Genomic DNA, 21,683 nt, shown 5'->3' on the forward strand with positions numbered 1-21,683 from the left:
CTAACAATTTCATTATAAATCTCTATAATGCGTCTGTTTGGAGAAACTAAAGAAGAATGAAATGGGTAAAATGGTAAGATTTATAGCAGTTTGTTTCCAGATGAAATCATGCAAATGCTAAATATAGAATAACCCTCAAAAACAGTAAAGTAAGCATATCTGAGAACACTAGAAAGGCAAATGAATCTTGTAAGAAGATGTTCTGTAATATTACAGATGCAACAAAAAACATCCAAATAGACAACTAGAGGTTAAATTCAAACTATTTCAGGCACTGATCATTATGAAATCTGTGCGATAGTTACTTCTGGCTAAAGTTCAAGAGTATTTCTGCAGTCACTAAGCATTAGTCACATTAGAAGCCCCTTTAACAAAAATTTGGAAGTCAATTTCTGAGAATGACAAGGAAAAATACGCAAAGAATCAAACCTGATAAATAATCAAGATCTATAATTGCAAAAATCTGAGGATGCAAATGCCCGCTGGTACACTCCAGCCATTATTCCTGAACAGCATCACACTCTTTACATCCAACTGAACTCCAGCTGTCTCCTCAGTGCACAATTACTCACTTTTCATGAATAACAGTTGTTTTGTCTTAATCAGAAGAGATACTGAAAAATTCAAACAGAAGGGGAAGAAAATTTCTCCCTCTTTCAATGGCCTCAGAAATCTGTGTATTTTATAGCCCCACAATCCATAAAACTGCTGTTCTCAAACTTTTCTATCTGATAATTTCTTTGACTCTCCTATCAATCCTTCCTTTCTCCATACACATGCATTTTCTCTGCTTTCTGGCTTGCCCCCAAACAACCTAAGTGGCACTGTTTTTACTAGTCATTCTCCATGAAAAATCATTTTAAAGTCAGTTTTGCCTGTTCAGCATAATTGCAACTTAGATGCTTCACCTTAGCTTACACAAGATACTTTTTGAAATTGAGGGCCCACAAGCCCTTCAAGCTTGCTTCTGTGGTCAACCCTTCCCTAACATTAATCTCTGGTTCACCCATGCACAAGTCATCTTCAGAGAAAATTACCTTCCATCTCCTTTGGCACCTGCAGTCCAGCTACTGCAATCAACCCCCATCCCCTTCAGCTGGCAAGTAAGAAAAAGCACAAGACTGCCACTGGTGCCAGTGCAACCTCCACAATACAGCCAACCCCTGACCCATTCCAACAGTGCATAGCAGCAATAGAAATGCATGCTTAGAAGGTGCACAATAAGCTTCTACTTCCAGCTCTGCTTGCTTCCTACTACTTTCTGTATCTGACTCAATTATAATTTTCACGCAGTTAAGAGAAATCTCTTTTGGGCATTTAGGAGATGTGGGGGTAATAAAACGACTGAATGTACTTTCCCTGGGGATATTTACTCCTCTTCTTTTTCCTGTTCTGCAGCTTTCCCCCTTCACAAACTGCCACCTTAAGAGGGAAAACAGAAAGCTAGGAAATGCAATCAGTGTCTTTTGGCTATAGTTCGATCATGTGAAAGATTTCCTCGAATTAGTTGAGTAACATCATGATAATTTAATTCAAGATAATTGTAATAGAAATAGATCCCCAATTTTGTTTTGCTCTAAGCTACAGATTATCAGAATTTACTTCTCAAAAGGGAAAGCATTTCTGAACTCTTTTGTCTTGTATACTGGTCCACAGAAATACGTGTGAGTGGTTTAAAGAAAGTAGTTACTACACTTATCCCGTGACTCAGGTTTATTCATGTATTTTTCTTTCAGGGCTCTGTGATACTTTATCAAAACATATCCTGCAAAATACAGTGGCTCCTATGTGCAGGAGACTAAATGTCTCTGTACAGCTTCATCAGAGCACAAACTTCATTTCTTCTGGAAGAATTATTTTCATTTAAATTATGTTGTGCCTCTGCTTTTCATGCTTTTGAGACTGAACAAAAACCAAAGTACTACTGCTGGTCAGTAGCAAGTGGCTAACAATAAAAAGCAAGTAAAGACGCAACGCAAGTCTTCATGAACTTAATTCAAACAGAAATGCCAAAGAAAAAATAATTTGTGATAACGTGTCCCCAACCTCCATCTGCTTTTCCTGCAACACCTCCAGAAAGTTGCTACAGGTTAAGGAAGGAAAAGCAGAGGGGTGGTATCAGAATGGGGTGTTTAAGTAAAGGCAACAACAGAAAGAAAACACTAATGGCTCATAGAAGAAATTGATGCTCGAGAAATATGGCAAAACTTGAAAAAAATAAACTGTCTTCAGAACACTTGAGAGTTCCTGAAGTAGTATTTCCTAATGACATTTTATTATTCATAGATCTATAAATTTTGAGCTGCATTTGCCATATTTGAAATTACTTGTATGTATTGCCTGTACCCTGCCTTTAAACCTCAAGGCAGCTCTCAGATGTTGATGAACCCAGAGCACTCACTGTGTAGTTAGGAGTTCTGGGAAATGTGGATTTGGAACAGAGAAGTTTGGAAAAGCATCAGTAGCTTTAGAAAGGACACAGTTTGACAGGGGAATTCCATATACCAACAACAGGTGATGCAAAAGGAATTTGAACTGCAAGAATGAATCCAGAGAATTAAAAGTTTGGAACACTTACTGAGCTCTGTAATATTTCAATGACTTTAATGCACGGCCAATGTGTTTTTGTGACCAGACGTTTTAACAAACCCATAAATGGGTTACATCAATTTTTAGAGATGCCTGAAGCAGCAGGAGAGACCCATGTCATTATACAGACTACTGTCTTTGTTATGGTTCGTGATAATTGTCTAAAGAGCAAAAGATAATATAATCTGTTTAAATAAAGTTAAGAACCACCTTCCTTGTAAAATTTGCCTACGTGTCTGGTGCAACACAAAGAAACTGTTTCTACAGGTGATGTAATTAACATTTATACTTCTTGAAATAAGCATATTGAAAAATACCACGCATGTGAACAGAGCTGCCAGCTGTCCTTCTGAAAAGCTGACACCACTGAATGATGAAGCAAGTCATTTTAGGAGCCTGAAACAATGGTTACAAATGAAGAACACAAAGCAACTTTTCACTTACTTCCCAAGCAAAACCCCTGTTCAACTGCTTTTAATCCCCTCCCCACATAATTTAAAAAATACCACGTGGTATGAAATGTACTCCTTTATAACAGCAATAACCAGAAATTCCAGTAAGACCTAAATGATGCATGTCTCTCCCTGCTCCTCTGAATCCACTAACACATATTATGCTAACCCTCCTATGCTATTCTTTCAACAAGATCACCTGTAAAGGCAAAAGAGTATCAAAGACCAATTACTTTGAATCCTTTATTCCAAATGGAAATTCACATTTACAGAAATGAAGGCTTTGGATCTGATAAAATTTGCACAAGCTGTTTCTATTCTCTAACGTATAACTAGCTCAACACACAATTAAGTATTTACCAATCTGAGGTTTACTATTACTCAGAATACTTTCTGAATTATACAAGGATTAAATAAATGTGCACCATATAAAGAAACATGATACTTTAAAGAGTTTTAACAAAATTTGTACTCTATATCCAAGCTCTAATAATTGCAAAACCAGGCTTGCAAAAACTAACATGTATGACTACTACTACACAACTTGGTGTTTGCCTTTTTCTGCCTTACAGATCAATTTTGTCAGCTAAAATTATCTTCAAAAAAAAAAGTTGGTATTTCTTCTAGAGTCACAGCATCTCATGTCCATATGGAGGTGCCAATGGATCTTGGAAAGCAACAAATGTGCAATTTCGCTATTATACTGAAGATGGTGTGGAATGTGAGAGAAAGTAAGGCAGAAACATGAAAATAAATTCCAAGCAAAGCTGTCATTAAGTAGCTTATTAAGAAATTAATGAAAAGAAGCCTGACCTTAACCCAGAGTGATATAATACAATTAAATACAGAGATAAATCTTTCCACTTAGCTTTTGAAGCCAAAAATTCTTAACGCATCAGTACGTACTTTAAGTACATGGTATATTAATGGATATGACTTTTCCATCACTGAAGTACTTCATCCTGAACTTGTATTCTGACAGAAGCACTGCTCAAGATTCTTCCTTATTATATATTGGAGTGAATTATGAATTAGTGATTTTAATAATTATTTTAAACTCATCATAATTGCATAATTACACTGTAAGGAAAACCATGTACTTCACCGAATATCTGCCTTACATAACACCCAGATATACAGTGGTTTCAGTTACAAGAGGAAAAAGGATGGTATTTCATAACACTACAGATAACATGTGCCTAGTCTTTCATTTACAAATCCTTACGTTACAATTAAGGCACTTTAAAGGACCAATTTCTTATCGCATCTGAATTTTGTATCACTTGCTTTTTAACATGTATTTCTGCTGAAAACCCTCAAATTAAAAAAGCAAACAAAACCAACCTCAGACCAAACAAACCAAACCAAACCTTACATTATAAAAGCTCCTATTTGGCTCCAAAATAAATAAAGAAGTATAAATGAGCTAAAGCAAGTGAAGAAGCTGTCTTTAAAAGCTGCAAGAGCTGGCAACAGGTTTCCTAAGTGTTTCCTAAAAATAATGACAGCAGCACTAAAGAGAAGCTAACACTAAGGAAAGAAAAAAAAAAAAGAAGAAAAAAAAGAAGAAAAAAAAGAAGGAAAAAAAAAAGAAAAAAAAAAGAAGAAGAAAAAAAAGAAAAAAGCCTTGCTGGCTTAATTTACAACAGTGGTTCCATAGGAAAAAATAACTGTTAAGCCATGTTTCTGGCACTACAACTCTCTTTTGCATAAGCAATGGGGGAAGGAGACATTAGTTTTCAGCTGGAGGCTAAGCTCCAGTCAAATAATTCTTCATATCATAGATACAATCATAGATACAATATACATTTTATTTACTACACATTGACAGAGTACAATAGACTGCAGTTAAATACATGGATTTCAACTGTTCAACAGTGAGAGTTGGGGCTACTCACAATCAATAGAAGCACAAGTGACACTTCACCCCTTAGGAATAATAATTTCTGATAAATGCAGCATTTAACTGGAAGATATTGCATAAGATACTTAATATTTATGTCACCTTTTTAATGTTTAACATCTTCATGTTTGATCACAAAATGCATGTTTGGAAAAATATTTTAAATTTCAACGAATTGTAAGAATATGCCTCTTTGATTTCCCTCAGCTTGCATTAAAGATGACGGCTCTCTAATTTCAAGCATTTGAAAGATGCTCCATTATCTGTTAAAGTGAAATAATTTCATGTTTTTCTATATTCACAAACTTTTTTTACAGTAGTGTACAATAAAAAAATTACACACAAAGTTGGCCACTAGAATATGAAAACTCTTCTCTATTAAACGTCTGACTTGGAATATAAGGGAGAAAACCATTAAAAGTGAGAAGTCTGTTCAACTAAACCTCTGATTATTGTAACATTCAAGCACACCTATCAGCCTGATCCCTTTCAAAACTGCTGGCATTAAGACAGAAGTTGAGTTGCTGGTAATTAATCAATGGCTATAGTCACTAAACCATTAGAGCTAAAATATTTCAGTTTTAGCAGCCTCAAATCAATGTGTGATATCACATATGCTGCTATAATATCCTAGCAGCATCTGACCACCAGAAATGTAAGCAGTCCATCTAAATTCAGGCAGGTTAATAACACTGTATTTTTAGCATGATAAACTCTAAATGAAATCTTATGTATTTTCTTACAATGCTCAATATTCTTTTTAGAGTCTACACTACCGAGCACTAAGAGCTATCAAGTATCTTTAACTGCGTTTCATTTCCTGGTATCATGCTTTAACAATACCTACACTATGAGATAGTGACCAGTAACCATTCACCATCCAAATATTGCAAAACAAATAGAAATCCTTAAGCTAGGAGTTACAAAGCATCAAAATTTGTTTATGTCACACTGGGGCAATTAAATTAAATAATGTTTTAAGGTATATTGCTTACTTTCTGTTGTTCATGTTGTTATAATTATTTGATAGAGATGGAGAGATCTTTGGTAAAGTTGAAAAATTGGATGCACCTGGGGACCTTTAAAAATATGAAAATGATAAATTAGATAAAAAGGCTGAGATATCAAAAACTATGAAAGAAAGCCAACAAATGAACAATGCACATAAACAAGCATGGAAAAGAAGTATTTTTTTAAGAAGTGGGCACAGAACTAAAAACACCCAGGACATGCAGCCCTCAGAATCTGTCTTTTAAACCTTGAAATGCTTCACAATACTTTGAAATTTTCTATCATGTTGAAGAAATAGAGCTATTAAGAAGCAAACAAATAAACAACAACAACAACAAAAAAGAAAAAATCACAGGCCACTGCTCTAAAAAAAAATGTTTTCAGTTTATGGAAATTTTAATAATCTTTCATTTAAACCTAAATGGATGTTGAGATGAGATACAAAAACTATTACGATACATAATTCAAGGTTACTTGCTACTAGCAGCATGAAGCCATTTAAATAAAGTTGTCTTACTAATACTGATAGTTAAAAGCCCCTCCAGGATATTATGCACAATACTAAGTAACCTTTAAAAAATTATTACTTTTTGCCTAAAGTAACATCATTATCGCTCACCCCCACTGTTTCAGACTATTTTTAAATATAAGAATACTGATTATTTTAATCACATAGGCCCTCTGAAAGTCAATACACAACTATCTTGATGTGCCTTTTTCTTTTTCTGATCAAATCTTACAGATAAGCATGGAAACAGCTCTTAATACTGAAAGGAATTTATGTACCTTCATGTTTTTGTAGGCCCTACACAACTCCAAGTTGTTTACATAAAGCTCCTGCTGTCAATGGCAAGCTTTGAAACAAGTATCACCATATTAAGAGAAGAATTCTGCATGCTCAGGATTTTTTTAAGCACCTTCCAAGAGCTAAACTCTTCAAGGAGATCAACATTTTTACACAGGGAATTTTCCCAAGTATATTTTCACATTTATTTTCAATGCTCTATTAATAAACCTTTTCCAAAAGAAAAGATGTCATGTGAAGAAAATATATTCCAACCAACATTCATAAAGATTTCCTGTAGTTTTCCTTTATCAATTTGAATTCTCTTCTTTGAACACTACTTTCAAAGAAGTAAAATACACAAATTTCGTCCACAAGAGAGGTATAAAATTGAAGCCAGTTTTAAGTCTACTTCAATCTGAGACAAAAGTTATGCACATTCATACATGTAATTATTTTAGAAGGTATTTGAACTGAGTCATTTTGAACTGAGACTGAACTTTGCAAAACAAATTTGAAGCTTTTATATTTAAACCTAATTCAAATGCAATACAGTTTCAAATTTAAGAACTCAATGTATAACTGTTGTCTAACAAATGGAAAGAAATCAGAGTAAGATACATAAAGGTCTGGTTTTGACAAAAACCTAACAATAACTTCATTTGTTTCTTAGAGAAGGTATCCTCCTACTCGAGGTGCGCAGCCTTTCTGCTTGCTTAAGGCTGTTTATATCATTAAATCCTGTGCATACGGAAGAACAGAATTCATCCACAGCTCTTACAGTTTTCAATACATTTCAATACTTGTGGGAAAACTTCGTAACACTGCCAGAACCCTCCCCCCCCCCCCCCCATCACTTAAAACAAAGACCAAAACAAGGATAATAAACCCTGAAAAGACAGTAATACAGGAAGCTCATGAAGTTCAGTTAAAGGAAATGCAAAGGCCTGTACCCAGGGAAGAACCCCAGGCACCACTGCACCTGGGTATAGAGGTCAGTGACCAGATGGAAAGCAACTTGACAGAGAAGCACCGGGCTGCACTGAGCAGAGTATTGCCAGCAGGTCAAGGGGAGCGATCATTCCCCTCCACTCTGCACTGGTGAGACACCCCTGGAATGCTGTGCTTAGTGCTGGGCTCCCCAGCACCAGAGAGACAGGGACATACTGGAGTAAGTCCAGTGAGAGGCCAGGAACGTGGCCTCAAATCTGACAGCATCTGACCTATGGAGAGGCTCAGAGAGCTGAGGCTGTTCTGCCTGGAGAAGAGAAGGCTCCAGAGTGAATGCAGCAACCTCTATAAATACCCAGTGGGAGGGAACAAAGAAAATGGAGCAAGCTCCTTCTCAGTGGTACCTGCTGTAAGGAGAAGAGCCAATGGGCACAGACTGAAGCACAGGCAATTCTAGTTAACTACAAAAAAATTTATTTTACAGTGGGGGTTATCAAACAGTGGAACAGGTTTTCCAGGGAGGCTGTGGAGCCTCCATCCTTGGAGATGGGCATTACCTAACTGGACAAAGACCCAAGGAACGTGCCCTAGCTGACCCTTCTTTGAGCAAGGGATTGGACTAGACAATCTCCAGAGGTGCCTTCCAACCTCAACTACTCTGTGATTCTGTGAAACGCTAAGCTTTCTGAAATTATCCTGCCCTTTTCAAGCATTATATACCTTTCATCCTTTCCAATGTTCCATATTTTAATTTTCTAAATATGGCATTTTATTCCCTGGACTCGGAATTTACGTTTACAATTTTTCTAAAACAAGCACTACAAAAAAGTAGCCTCAGCAGAATGTAGTGCGAGACAAGGGTGTGACCAGTGACAGGACTGTAGGAAGGTATCTGTATGTACACTATTTGTGATGACAAACGAATGCATCTCACACAGAAGACTCAAAAGCAAGTGTTTAATATTTCTACCCTTTTAAATATTTATTAGATTTTTTCATAGTTTTAAACAGATGTAAAAACCACCATTACTGTGTGTTGATAGTTTCTATTTGAATCCACTGAACTTTGCAAACCCTCCAATACTATAATGCATTTGAATACCAAACTTCAGTCAAACTTTCTGACAGCTGCCAAAACTCACAAGCATACCCCAGCTTCACACTAAAACTATACATCCTCATTTTCTGCTTTACTTACAGACTCCTCTGACACCAGTATTTCCAATTACCATTTTACTTGTCCCTAGATCAGAAGTCTTCCAGGAGACATTCTTTAATTTATATACTGCTTCTGATTGCCTACCATTCTAACTGGAAATTTGGCAGAATAAAAGCAGGTATCACATCACCAAGAATATCTTCCTACCAAAACCTCCAAAAAAATCCATGACATTCAACTATCTAAATTCCTTTAACCTTCAAACTCTACATCTAAAATTTGACTCCAAGTTTACATTTCTGCTAGGTGCTTTTTAAGGTCTGAGATGAAACTACAGGTATTTTGCATCCCATTCTTTCTGCTGTTCTACATTCCCAATTTTTTGTTTCATAACGTCTTGCTAAGCAAGATTATACTGTTCATACTGAGCTAAAATTGAACTCAGACTTCATTAAGCAACTTAATAGAAGCTAGTGTTTCTAATAAAAGTGATTGAGATAAACCACCAAGGATAAAGAATCTGTCCTTCAAATGATAAGCAGTAATACTACAAAAATGCTTGAAAACCATTATGAACCTTAATTACATGAATGCAAAATATAAAAAGGAATACAGAACTTAAAAGAACCTTTAGTGAAAAATATGCTCAAGAACCAGCCAACAAAGGGAAAAAAAACACAGTTAACTATTTGGGCTGAGATCATGTCAGTTTTCTAGTAACAAGTCCCAACTATTATTGAAAACCAATAGAACATAATGCAGGTCCTGGAAACAACATTAAAAAAGCTTTGGAGAAACCACACTCAAGTCTTTCTACCCACTTGCCATACCAAGGTATTACTGATAACGGCAGGAGGCAGAACAGAAAAGAAAAAAACCACATTGTACTGTGTTAACTGATGACAGCCCAACAAAGAACAAAAGCAACATGCTGGTAATGTACACTGCAATTTAAATAATATTTATATGTAAATATTGTGCTCTGAAGATAAAAGGACAAGCTACCCATGAGAACATTCACACAGCAGAAAAATCCTAAATATATACACCTGCATTAATTTTAAAGAAATATAAATAAGTTTTACAGTTTTCTACTATGAACTTTTACTCTATTTTTGAGCAGAATAACGTATATCACTGGCTGAAATCAAGAGAATTAAGCAATGTATATGCAGGAGCTCATCATGTCATATTTTACAGTATGCATCACAACAAATACACTACTCATTATGTTTTCAGCTAAAACATCTGAAGGTCAACTTTAAAAATGCCACTTTTAAAAACAGTTACGAAAATAGTTAAGCTATAGTGAGTAACTTTATGACTTAAATTCTCAACTTACTTGGGAGTTGAAGGACCTCTTGGCCATGATCCATCCTCATTCTTCTGTTCTATCACCAGTACCTACCACAAAAAGTATAATAAGAAAACTGAAATATCAGGAGATTACTTTCTGTTCCATGGATTTCTTGACATGTGACTGAGACAGAAAAGATTGATGCTTAAGTTACTATTCCCCGAGGTTCGAGAATATTCAATTACACTTCCTCTTCCTCTATTCACTTTTGTCTCTTCACATCTGAATTTGTGCAACTTTGAGCAAGCCACTTAATACCTCTATGCCTCTGGAATCTATGGATATGTCAAGACCATACCTCTCCAAGAGGTCAGAAGATAACCTGCAATGTCTAAGCAGCATCTATGAATATATAGAAATCCCATGTTTATACAACAGCTCTGTTAAGGAAGGGATATTCCTGAAGGAATTCTGCATCACACACAATACAGGTCAGTAGGAAAAAAAAAACCCGACAATCAAATGAAACTGCTTTCTGCCTTGATAGCCTTAAAGTCATACCTGTCTGGTTACTCCTGTATTTTCTGAAGAAATATTCATCTAATATTAATTTTCCTATAGGACAATTGGCTAATGAAATGAACTTTCGTCAAGTTGTTACTGGCACAAAAGGGAGTACGGAACATGCAGTCCTAAACACAGGCATCAACTGCCATTTGAAACGCCTTTGGGTATTTGAGATATCTGCCCTATGCTGGCAGCTATGACACAGGACCTACAAAGAGCTCATGCCTTTCTGGACTGACAGCTAGCATAGCCAGATCATTTGAAATAGCAATTAAACTCAGTATTTAAACAGAATCTAACTCTAAATTTCCAATCCAACTAATTCTGCATAACTATACACTGATGTTTCAAGATGCTAATTAACTGTCATACTGTACTTGTAATGACACACATTACAAGTGTCATTACAAGTCACATACAGTGACACACATTCACATAGGTGCTTATGCCCAAAACCTTACACAGAAGTCATGCTGCCACTTGAAGATGTAAGCACATTTTCAGTCTGAATACACTAAGACATGACACTGAAAATTAGCTTTCTCTCTGGAAAAGAGTAGTCTGCTGTCTTTGGTCATGAACGCTGCTGTAAAGGCACACTCTGCCATATTTCCCCCCCACCAGCTCTCAGAAACTCCTAAACAAAGGGAAGATTTAGACTTAAAAGTTCAATGGAACCCCTAAAGGCTCACTTCAGAAACCATCTGGTAAATTTAGAACATTAAATTACTCAACTGCACACATAGTTTAGAATTACACAGTAGAAAAACAACTACTAGGTTAGATGGACTTTAATAGTCAGAATAACTATTACTAGATTAGGAGGCTCAGCAAGTAAAATAACAAACTTGTGTGTCAGTAAGTGCAACTGACACACAGTCTATCACGTGTAGCATTTTCAGAACCCATGGTTAAACCTGGTTTTGAGCAATATTTGTTTTTCTGAAAGTACAGCTGTCACCTAGAGATCTTTTTATAGCTATATTAGACCATGCTTGCTTCAAGGTTAATGTTTCACTGGGATAGAGGCAATTTGCAAGTTACATCTTTAACACAGATGGGAGATAGGGGCTTTTTTAGCAGGATCTCTGCATTGTTAAAATCACCTGAGTGCATGGAGCATGAAGTTAAAGGGCACAATAGCTCAAGCTGTTATTTTGGTTCACTGATTATTTACCTTTAATGCCATAGAAGAAAACAGAAGCACAGCATAAATACAGCTGTAAGCAGGTTAGAGTCAAGTATTTCAACACAAAATGAAATACTTTTAATACAATCTTGCCTACAATTACTACCAATGAATTTCATGCATTCGTGTTTGTAGCATGACAGCATGAACTACAGCTGTTGAAAAAACACCCAATTCTATTTGAAGACTAAAGAATCGAAGTAAGAATCTGAAAAGTTATTCCAATGATGCAATTGTTCAGGCAGTTCATGCTTATATTTCTGTAGCATTAACATCCAGTATTTGTTCTTTACATTAATCAGAAAAGGTAGAAAAAGTATCTTGTAAGAAAATATCCCAGAAAGGGATTTAAAAGTGATGATACAGCCTCAGGCTAAAGCAGGCTTTCAGGCTTTTTTGTCTCCATAGTTCTACCTGAAAACTTTTCACTTCTTCTTAAATTCTAAAATCTGGACAGTGAAATTTGAGTACAAGGCATTATTCTTCCAGAGTACCTAAAAAGTCCTTCAAATTTTGGGTTTAATTTTAGGAGCATATTCCAGATCTTAGGAGTATTTTTTTTTCTTATTTCAGGTTTTGCCAAATTCCAAGTCAGAAGCATTACATTTATTTATTTTTAATTCACCAGGAGAGTTAAACTCATCTTTAATCACAAAAATACACTCAAAGACTACTTCTATTTTGGTGAATCTGTTTATAAAATCCTCTACCCCATACCAATCTAATAGGAGGCAATTTTCATTTAAAAAGAAGGAAATTTCATTGGGTACGGTTACATTTTCATGATAAAGAAAACCCAAACCTACATATAAAAAGTATTGCACTGTACCTGTCCCTGGTATAAGCCAGCATCCTGTATGGTACTGTCTGGTTTATTCAAAGGTTCAAAAGTGTTACTCATGTATTTGTTCCACAATCTGGTCTCTTTTTCACTTGGAATATTGAAGATTTTTCTTATCTCTTTTTCAATTGTATCTGTTTTGAAAGGGAAAGAACACAAGTTTAGCATTTCACTACGCAAACAGAGTAAAGACGAATAAAAATAAAGCATTAGAATCACCTACTTTTTTCTTACATTTAAAATAAAATATTAATGAAAATGTACAAACAGCCATGCAACTACACCACGTTGTAGTTCAAGCAAGAAGTTGCTAGCTCCCTTGCCTTTAAAATATAAACAGTCACAGGATTATTTTATTCCCTCCTGAATCTCTTAGCAAAGCAGATCAAATGACGACAAGTTGATAAGAACAGGTACAGAAGGTACCTACGTACCCACCTACTAATTTCTCAGAGTGTGGTAACACAGGAGTGTGGATGGGTAGGAAATGGTTAGAAGTGAGAATGGCAGCAAAACCAGGTGCAGGGAGTGAAATTCATTCGGTTCGTCTCTCTAAATCAAACTGTTCTTGGTTTTCACTCTTCTGCTACACATATCCCAGTGCAATTGGCACTAACCAAAATCTATATACACAAAGTTTAATGTACATGCTTACAGAAATGAATGACTACTTTGTAAAACTGGAGTGCATAAATTTACATTAAAAGAACCATGTAAGATTTTATGCTCCTGAAAGTTTTAACATAAAAAAGTCTACCAGCTTGTACACTACTTGACAGAAAAAAGTGTTACATAATTTTAAGGTAGCATAACTATTGTCTACAACTGACATGTAAGAAGTTCATAATCAACTCCATTCTCCTTGCAAAAATACAGTTTTTTAAAGAGTTCTTTAATTTGATCTAATATGTACAGTGCTACAGCATAGCCATCTTAGGTTTTGGGTTTTTTCTTTAACTGATATACCCACAAAGGCCCATGGCAGCCAAGTCTCACAGCAGTTAACACAAAAAATAAAAGAAGTCAAGAAATGTACTGTTTATTCCTGATGATCACTGAAGACACAATTCAAAAAATGAGCACTGGAAGCTCTTTGAGAGATACTCCCCTGAAATCTCAGGATAAAACACCAGTGTGTCATCTCCTCCAGCATTCCCTTTGCTCCCTTTTACTTAAGACCATTATTTTCTCTTCTGCTATGTTAAATATGAAAAGTCAAAATGAGACCTGAAGCTTGAAAAGCACTTCATAAAAATCCAGCCATTGGCTTGTGAAATGCATTACAACTGGCCAATATAAAATTTGTAGATACTGTAGGCAATTATATGCAATTTCTTTCTATCCTACTTAACACACATTTTAGTATGAAGCCAAGAGTTAGACTGGATCATCTGCTTCTTGAAGAGAGATGATATGTAGGCAAGGCAGGTGCCATCGACAGTGCAACAGGCTGTTACTTGATTTATTGACTTAAAAAAAAAACAACTAAAAAAATCATGTACTGTCTGAATCAATTCTGAGCCAATGATTTCAAGTAACTGCATCTGAATGTAAGAATGAAGCTAGTCAGCAACAGTCTTCTAAAAAGAAACTAAAAACCAGATTTAGCAATGGCTTTCACTAAACAAATATGCAAAATAATTTTTCTAATATCATAACTAATTATTTGCGTATTGCAGCTCATAGTCTTTGCAAGTACTAAGTTTTAACATATTCCAGCTTCACTAACAGGACTGCTACGAGACAGGAAACATCAGCGCTATCAGATGAGTACACAATATCTCCAGGAATCTGGGAACAGCATGTTGCACTTAACTATTATGCTAATTTTGAGACTGTGAAACCAAGGTTCTTTTACATACCTCCATGAATGTAAGCAATGCACACTTTATAATTCTTCCCCCCCCAAGAATCACTGAAAAGCTGGTGTTCCTGCTTATGATCTAAAGTGAACGTATCTGTTCCAGTATAAATGAAAACTCTACACTCAAACAGGCATGGTCTGAGGCATATTGTGTACAGGGTTCTCATCCAGTCGTGCTATTCACACCCCATATATGTTATGAATAGTACTATGATGACATCTAAAGAAGATGGTAAGAACTGCCCTTTAAAAATGCCTCTCACTCCACCAGCTATATAGGCACAATTTCAGATCGCTCAAATTGAGAGTTAAAGGTTATGGATCCCATACAAGATATATCCTATATTGTTAAAAATTAGATGGCTCCTCAAAAAAAAACCAAAAAACAACCCCCAACCAACCAACCAAGCAAAAAAAAAACCAAAAAACAGCTGCATGATTAAAGTACTATTTTCAAGACTCTTGACTATTTTGGAAGACTCTTGACAAGATGCTGGAGAAGTCCAGTGAATGCTAATACAAATACACCCTGGCTTCCCTAAAGATGAGTGCTACCGCAAGTACTGGCTAAAGGAAACTGTAGTAACATATTAAACTGTACTATGAAATAGTAATCCCAGCTTCCTGAAGAAGGGAAAGGCTAGTCACAGATTTCAGAACAAACTGTCCCTCAAGGGTGGCAAGTTTTGCATTCTTGTATTGTGCAGCAAATTAAAGGGAAAGATGAATCAAAGCCATTTGTCAAGATAATTTACTAGCAAAAGTCCGTAAGATGCAGAGCTACTGGTTTCATCTCCTACAAAGCTTATCAGCTCAGTTTTGGAACTGTTTTGTGACACTGCAGACACAACCTGATGCTACTCATTCATAACAGAGGCTACAGACAGTCCTTCTGTCATTTTGTGAAACTCTTGAATAGAGACAGAAAATGTCTACATATGTTTTCTGATGACTTTATCATACTTTGATATATTTAATACTCCTGAATGGATCATTAACTCATTTTCACTCAGAAGCCCTGATCCTAGAAAGATCAACAACAAAAACTAGACTGAAATACTGCCTGAACTACATCTAGCTCATTTTCCTTTAAGAATTAAAGCACTTCACTCCTGCCCCAAAAGTTAGCCATCAGTCTCCAAGTTAATATGCACTGCCTTCAAGGTGAGAGTTCTTTATAGGAGAGTCCCAAGAACGCACTAGATGTGTCTAGTACTACCCCAAGAAAACTGTCTTTATTAAGTCTGTTCTTTGTAATAACTTTTTCCTATCTTGTACTAACTTACTGACATACAGCTTAGCTTAGTTCCCATTTGCGTGGAAAAACAGAAGTATTCCAGGAATAACACACATTTGAAGACCGGTAGGTAAATATCATATCATGCTTACAATATTTAAGATGCTCCATTTTTTTTCTATTTACCTGAATTAAGGAAGGTGTCAGACTGATCTTTCGATGGCACTGAATAATATAATCAGTGATGGTGAACAGAAAAATTAAAACTTATTGAAAAGACCATAGTACCTTATAAGTCCACTCACTTCAGTGGGGCTGATATTGACTGTTTTGTAGTACAAGTCTTCTGCAACCATAATGAAAATGCATCCCTTCCTGGCATATACAAGGAAGGCTGAAAAATAATCAAGATTCTGCAAGATTCCTCTTGCACATTATTTATTGATCTAATGAGCACCTCTGCTATATATCTGATGAATTCCAGAACTACCTTAAATATACTTGGGTAAGGACAGCAGTGGGGAGGACAAATCACAATTTTACTAATGGATAACAGAAAAAACTCAGAGAACAGTTATTTTTTTTACTCTTAAAAGTTATTTTAGTCTTTCTAGCTCTTCTTCTAAGAAGAGATAGGATGGTCCTGCTTAGTACTCTGCATAAGAAGTTTCAGCTTTAGAAAGGGGCTTCCAAGAGTGTATCATTCATATGTCATGAAAGCAAATAAGGCCAGTGTCAGTAAAGGGGTTGCCAGTGATCCTGACTCTTCCTCATTATAATTTATGACAAATTTCTTGTAATTGTAATTCTCTCTCTGCTAAGAAAACAGTAAAAGTCATTCCAAACTGCCCTACTTCTGAGTGGAGAAAGAAAATATCAGAAATTAATAAATTACCTATAATTCCAGTGATACAATTAAACTCACTATAGCTGCAAATTAGCTTGTATTTAGTCTTCAGGAAGGGATAATGTTAAATTGTTTTTTTTCTGAGTTTACTTAGAGAATACCGAAGTACAACTTCCCAAGTTCAACCAGATCTCGAGAAGGGCAATTAACATACAACACCAAAGCCTTGTTTCAAGGACAGATTTCATAATTTTAAAGTTTTTATTTAATACAAGCAGATGATTACTTAAAGATTAAATTTTAAACAAAGTAAATGATTGTGTTTTAAAAGCAAGCAAAATCTGCAAAGACTTAAAAGATATCAATTGTAAGTCACTATGAATAATGTAAAGAGAAGCAAAATCTGAAAGAACACCGCTGTTGTCAAAGAATGTAAACAAAGAGAAATGGCTGGGCATAAAGTGCCAAGGATACAAAGTACAGCTCTAACTGCACAAACAGAGTTGATTGAAAGGCTCTTATCTCACATACACATAAAAAATACACCAAAAATTGAGCTTATATGATCAGTAATATCTTTGCATATATTCTGATTGTTACTTTCAGAGACAAATGTCACTAAAATATGGTTTCAAACAATGACTCAAAGAGCAGCCACAGTAACTACAAATAAAAGTAAATTAAAGGACTCAGTTACTGTAAAACATTGTGCCCGGCCTGCCACTGCACAACCCAAGGAATACTGCCTTTGTAGGTCACCTCTAGCCATTAATTTATAAATTCAATTAATTCTTGTGTTTTGTAATATACCCTCCTCTTATTATACGACTAAAGAGGTTTGGCTAATGAAAATTAACAGAAACACATGAAAAAAATACAAACGTACTTCTTACACACCAAAAGCCAAGAAAAACTACTATAGAAGCCAATAAAATAAATAGAAACATCACACTTCCTGAAAATCACAAACTTCTACTGCTAACACAGATGCCTCGATAAAACTGCACAATTAAATATTTTTAATAAAATTGTATTAAAAATCCTAAATATTCCAAACTATCACTTTAAATTTTAATCCAAAGTTAGCCCCATCCTCTTTAATGGTTACAATACCCATCTATCATTTCATCTAGAGACCTATTTATTCAGAACTTGCTACCAAGTACTATTTAAACAAGTAACAATCACATATTTGGAAAAACAGTTTGCATACCTATTGTATCAGCTTTACTAAATCTTCGTGTGACAACATTGTTCATATTTCCATTTTCACAAAGCTTTAATTCAGTTAGATATACTTCTACTTTGCAGTGCTTTACAAACATACCCTGTTCAACGACCTGAAAAACAGATTGGGATCAGGCATCAGTCCAAACGTGTTTTCATATACACACTTCTAAATACTTTTGAAAACTCTTCAATAAATTGAAGTTCTGGGAATGTAAGAAACTTAATAAACGTAAAAAATGAGAACTGAAATTATTTTATAACTTTTTAGAAATACAGCAAACTAAAAAGTAATTTTTTTGCATGATTATGTTGTCTTACCTGTGTATAACACCACCACCATGACTTTCAATGTTTTAAGAACAGTGGGAATCACAAATATGCATGCTTACCCAAAAGATAAGATACTCAAAAGATAAAACCCACCAAAAGTTATTTTTATTTCAAAATATATTTGTTGCATGCCACTTGCTCAAAACAACAACTAGTTTTCATAGTTAAAGAATACACATAAAAACAATACAAGCTAATAAAATCAGGATATCACATTTTTAAATAAAACCTACAAATATTTCACTTACATTCTGATAATACATTAATTTGAAATTTCACCTACTCATTACAGGGTTTTATGTTCTTTTTTGTAACCCATTAAAAAATAGTTAAGTATAAGGGTTTTGTTTTTGTTTTTTTTTTTAATAAAAGTAAAATGTAGAAGAAAATATTCAGGGTCACCTCTTAAATGTTTTTCCCTTTGATCTTCCAAAGTGTAACTGCAGTACTTAGTCATGTAGACTGTTCCAAAAATAACCATTGCCCTGATATGTGATACATCTGACAAATACGGTAATAAAAAAAAAGCCACCAGCTAATTGCTAGGAGAGATCTGTACAAATATAACTCGTATGCATGTGCCATAGGAAAATGAAATGTATCAGTGAATTATTTCATTGCTGCTCAGTTGTTTGCTTTAGCTTTAATGACTGCCAACCATGATATTTAAATAAAAATGCATCTTCACTTGAGCAGCTTAGTAGGGTTTCCACCTGGTACAGTAACAACAAAACAGTTGCTGTCAACAAAACTGCGCAGTATGGCTAAGGCATCTCTGAGAATAAAACTGACACTCTAGCGGTAGTATTGCCACATTCTGTTTCATAAAGTTGTGATGTCATTTGACATGGGTCAAGTAAAACAATAAATCAATTTAAAATTTGGATCTAACTTTCAAAAAAAGTTGGTGTAACCAAAGGAATGGAAAAAAAGTGTCATGCCACCTCTGTGAAAAAACACTAACACAGACAGGAGAAAGATTCATGGACAAACGACAAAAGTACCAGAAAGAAAAATTCTGAACTGGAATACGCAACTCTGAGAGCTACTGTTCATATTGGTAGAAAACAATGAAGCCATGACAGTTTACATGGCCACTCGTTACACTCCAGGTGTTCTTCCAGTTAGTTCTTTCCACATAGAAGGCAACTTTACTGTAATTTCCCTTCTCTCTCCCTATATTTCACCCCCAAAGTGAAAAAATGACAGAAGTTTTACTTCACCATGATGAGGGAAGAGCATTCAGTTTGCTGAAATCCCTCTTCAGAAAAAACACTAACAAGTTGATGTATCTTTAAAGAAGCAAAGCTATTTTAATAGATTTCAGCCCTTAACAGAACTAGAGAAAGAGACATTCCAGGGATATCTCTTAAACAAAAAAACAAAAAAACAAAAACAAACCAACAACAAAAAATTCCCTCTTTTATTGTGTTAAAAAGAATGTTAAAAGCTACTTCCATTGTTGCCCAAATGAATCCTGAAGACAGAAAATTTCTTCTATAGCTAAATCTGTCATCTGTTTGAAAACAACGGACTTCAAGTAATAGGCCAGCATGCATGCAGCTAGACCATAATCATGCCACAGAATAAAAAGTTACATTACGCCAGAAGTCATATCAAACTAAATTCTAATCATAATATTACTTCAGCAGTTCTTCAGGAATTAAAAAAAAAAACAACAAAACAAAACCCAAAAAAACCCACAAGTGTTCTAATGGTAAATTTGGAAGTTGCAAACATAGCAAAATGTATTTTAAAACTTATACAATTCACTACAGTGAGGTCGTAACTGTAGTCCCTAGCCTGAAAATCTTAAGAAATAATACTAGCAAAAAAAGACTGTATGATCAATAAACTGGTAAAATGCCACATCACCTTAATAAGAAGGATGGTATGTCCTGGAGCAAAAAAAAATTAACATAAAAATGTTAATTTTTAAGTATATCATACTAATGGAGGGTCACAGTATCCACCATACCATGGACTGCTACCTGTGCTGAGGTAAGCTTTTTACTTAAGGAAAAAATCCCCTTAGCAATCTGTTGAGCACAGAAGACTCTGCTTACCAGAACAAGAACTACCAATTACTCTGCCAGAGTTAACATCATTAGAGCTATGCTCTTCATTAATATAGTCAATACAGTTTTAGGGTTTTATACCTAACCACAAAATCATTTGCACTAATAGACTTTCAAGCTCCTAATGCAAGTTCTTGAAATATTAGAGGATTTACTTCCAGAGGAAAAAAAGTTATATCCTTTTGATCCTTGTTTCTCAATACTAACAAAAACTAGGTATCTATAAGCAACTAAAGCAGGAGTTGTCTATATGATTATCATACACCAGGACTTACAATCTTCTAATAAATTCATGTGCAACACCTGCATATTTACAAGACTTAATCCAAATCATGTTCAGCCCAGTAGGTTATTTAAGAGTACCTTGCGTGCTATAGGCTCTTGACCTTCCATCAGGGTGTACCAGCTAACTAGCCTATTCCAGCCTTCAGTTGGCAGAAGGATGTAGTCCAGCTCATCAATGAGATGTTCCTTGAGAGACTGAGAATCACCATCTAAAAGAGAAAGATATTTTTACTTGCATACTGTAATTCTGTTGCATTTTTAATGTATCATACATTAAACAGATGTATTTTCTGAGTCAGCTATATTACCAGTATTATGGTATTCAAAGCAAAAGTCTTCTGAAACTAGGCAAACTACTCACTTCCTGCATAGCACACCTGTTATAGGTAGTATTCCTACACTCAGGAATCGAAGTGACAACTCCATATCCTCATGCTAAGTGCCTAACTTGTTATTGCACACCATTATAGCCTTAGAGAAACCAAACCATTTCTCCACCCACTTCACACATAGTCCCACATCACCATGGATACTTCCATTTCATGCTACAGTTGCACCCTTCACTGAAAATGCAGAAATGGGTAGTTACAGTAGATCAAAGACAAAGTTTGAAGTCATTCATTCCATATCAGGCTAGGAAAATAACATGGTACAATCCCTCCTACTTAAAGGATCCTACATGCTCTGGAAACACAGTCGTTATAAAATTCTTCATGGGGACAGCAAGATGCAGCATTTGAAAGAAGTACAACTCGGTAACCTGTTAAATAGCAAGCTTTTAGTTTTCATTCAACCCTTATTACAGCAGTAAGATAGCAACTACTCTGTATGTGTAAAATATAATTCCAGATCTGAGCCACTGTTAGCCTCAGACAATTAGGGCAGTTGCCTTAGTATTTGGAAGTACCCAGCAACAGGCCAGCAAGTACACATTAAAACCAGAAGCAAAACATGGGGAAAAGTTCACAAATACGTCTTCAGGCAACTCTAACCGGTTTATGCTGTATTTCTGCACTGATCCGACACTGCTACAGTTTATAGTGAGATCTAATCTGGATTCCATTAGATC

General features: G+C 35.3%; 1 protein-coding gene across 11 annotated transcripts in view; it reads right to left on the reverse strand.

Annotated features, from left to right (window-relative positions):
• The window catches only part of USP15 (ubiquitin specific peptidase 15), a 59,767-nt gene that overhangs the window by 19,370 nt on the left and 18,714 nt on the right, over positions 1 to 21,683 (reverse strand). For 2 of the 11 annotated variants that reach the window (XR_008974417.1, XM_057425579.1), the window contains exons 3-7: positions 20,693 to 20,823; positions 17,905 to 18,031; positions 12,732 to 12,877; positions 10,192 to 10,253; positions 5,940 to 6,023 (exon numbers count right to left, since the gene is read on the reverse strand). Coding sequence is in view for 3 of the 11 variants with exons in the window: in XM_057425579.1 (XP_057281562.1) it covers positions 5,940 to 6,023; positions 10,192 to 10,253; positions 12,732 to 12,877; positions 17,905 to 18,031; positions 20,693 to 20,823 (550 nt within the window). In the remaining 8 variants the exon portion in view is untranslated. Of the gene's footprint in view, positions 1 to 4,939; positions 5,008 to 5,046; positions 5,208 to 5,936; positions 6,024 to 10,191; positions 10,254 to 10,504; positions 10,587 to 12,731; positions 12,878 to 17,904; positions 18,032 to 20,692; positions 20,824 to 21,683 lie in introns of those variants that run through there. The other 9 variants (XR_008974420.1, XR_008974418.1, XR_008974419.1 and 6 more) reach the window with 9 other exon arrangements.

The sequence above is a fragment of the Pezoporus wallicus genome, unplaced genomic scaffold (genome assembly GCF_028554395.1).
Source record: "Pezoporus wallicus isolate ANWC-B61680 ecotype Strahan unplaced genomic scaffold, APGP_CSIRO_Pwel_v1 contig_4722, whole genome shotgun sequence".
Taxonomy (NCBI): Eukaryota; Metazoa; Chordata; class Aves; order Psittaciformes; family Psittacidae; genus Pezoporus; species Pezoporus wallicus.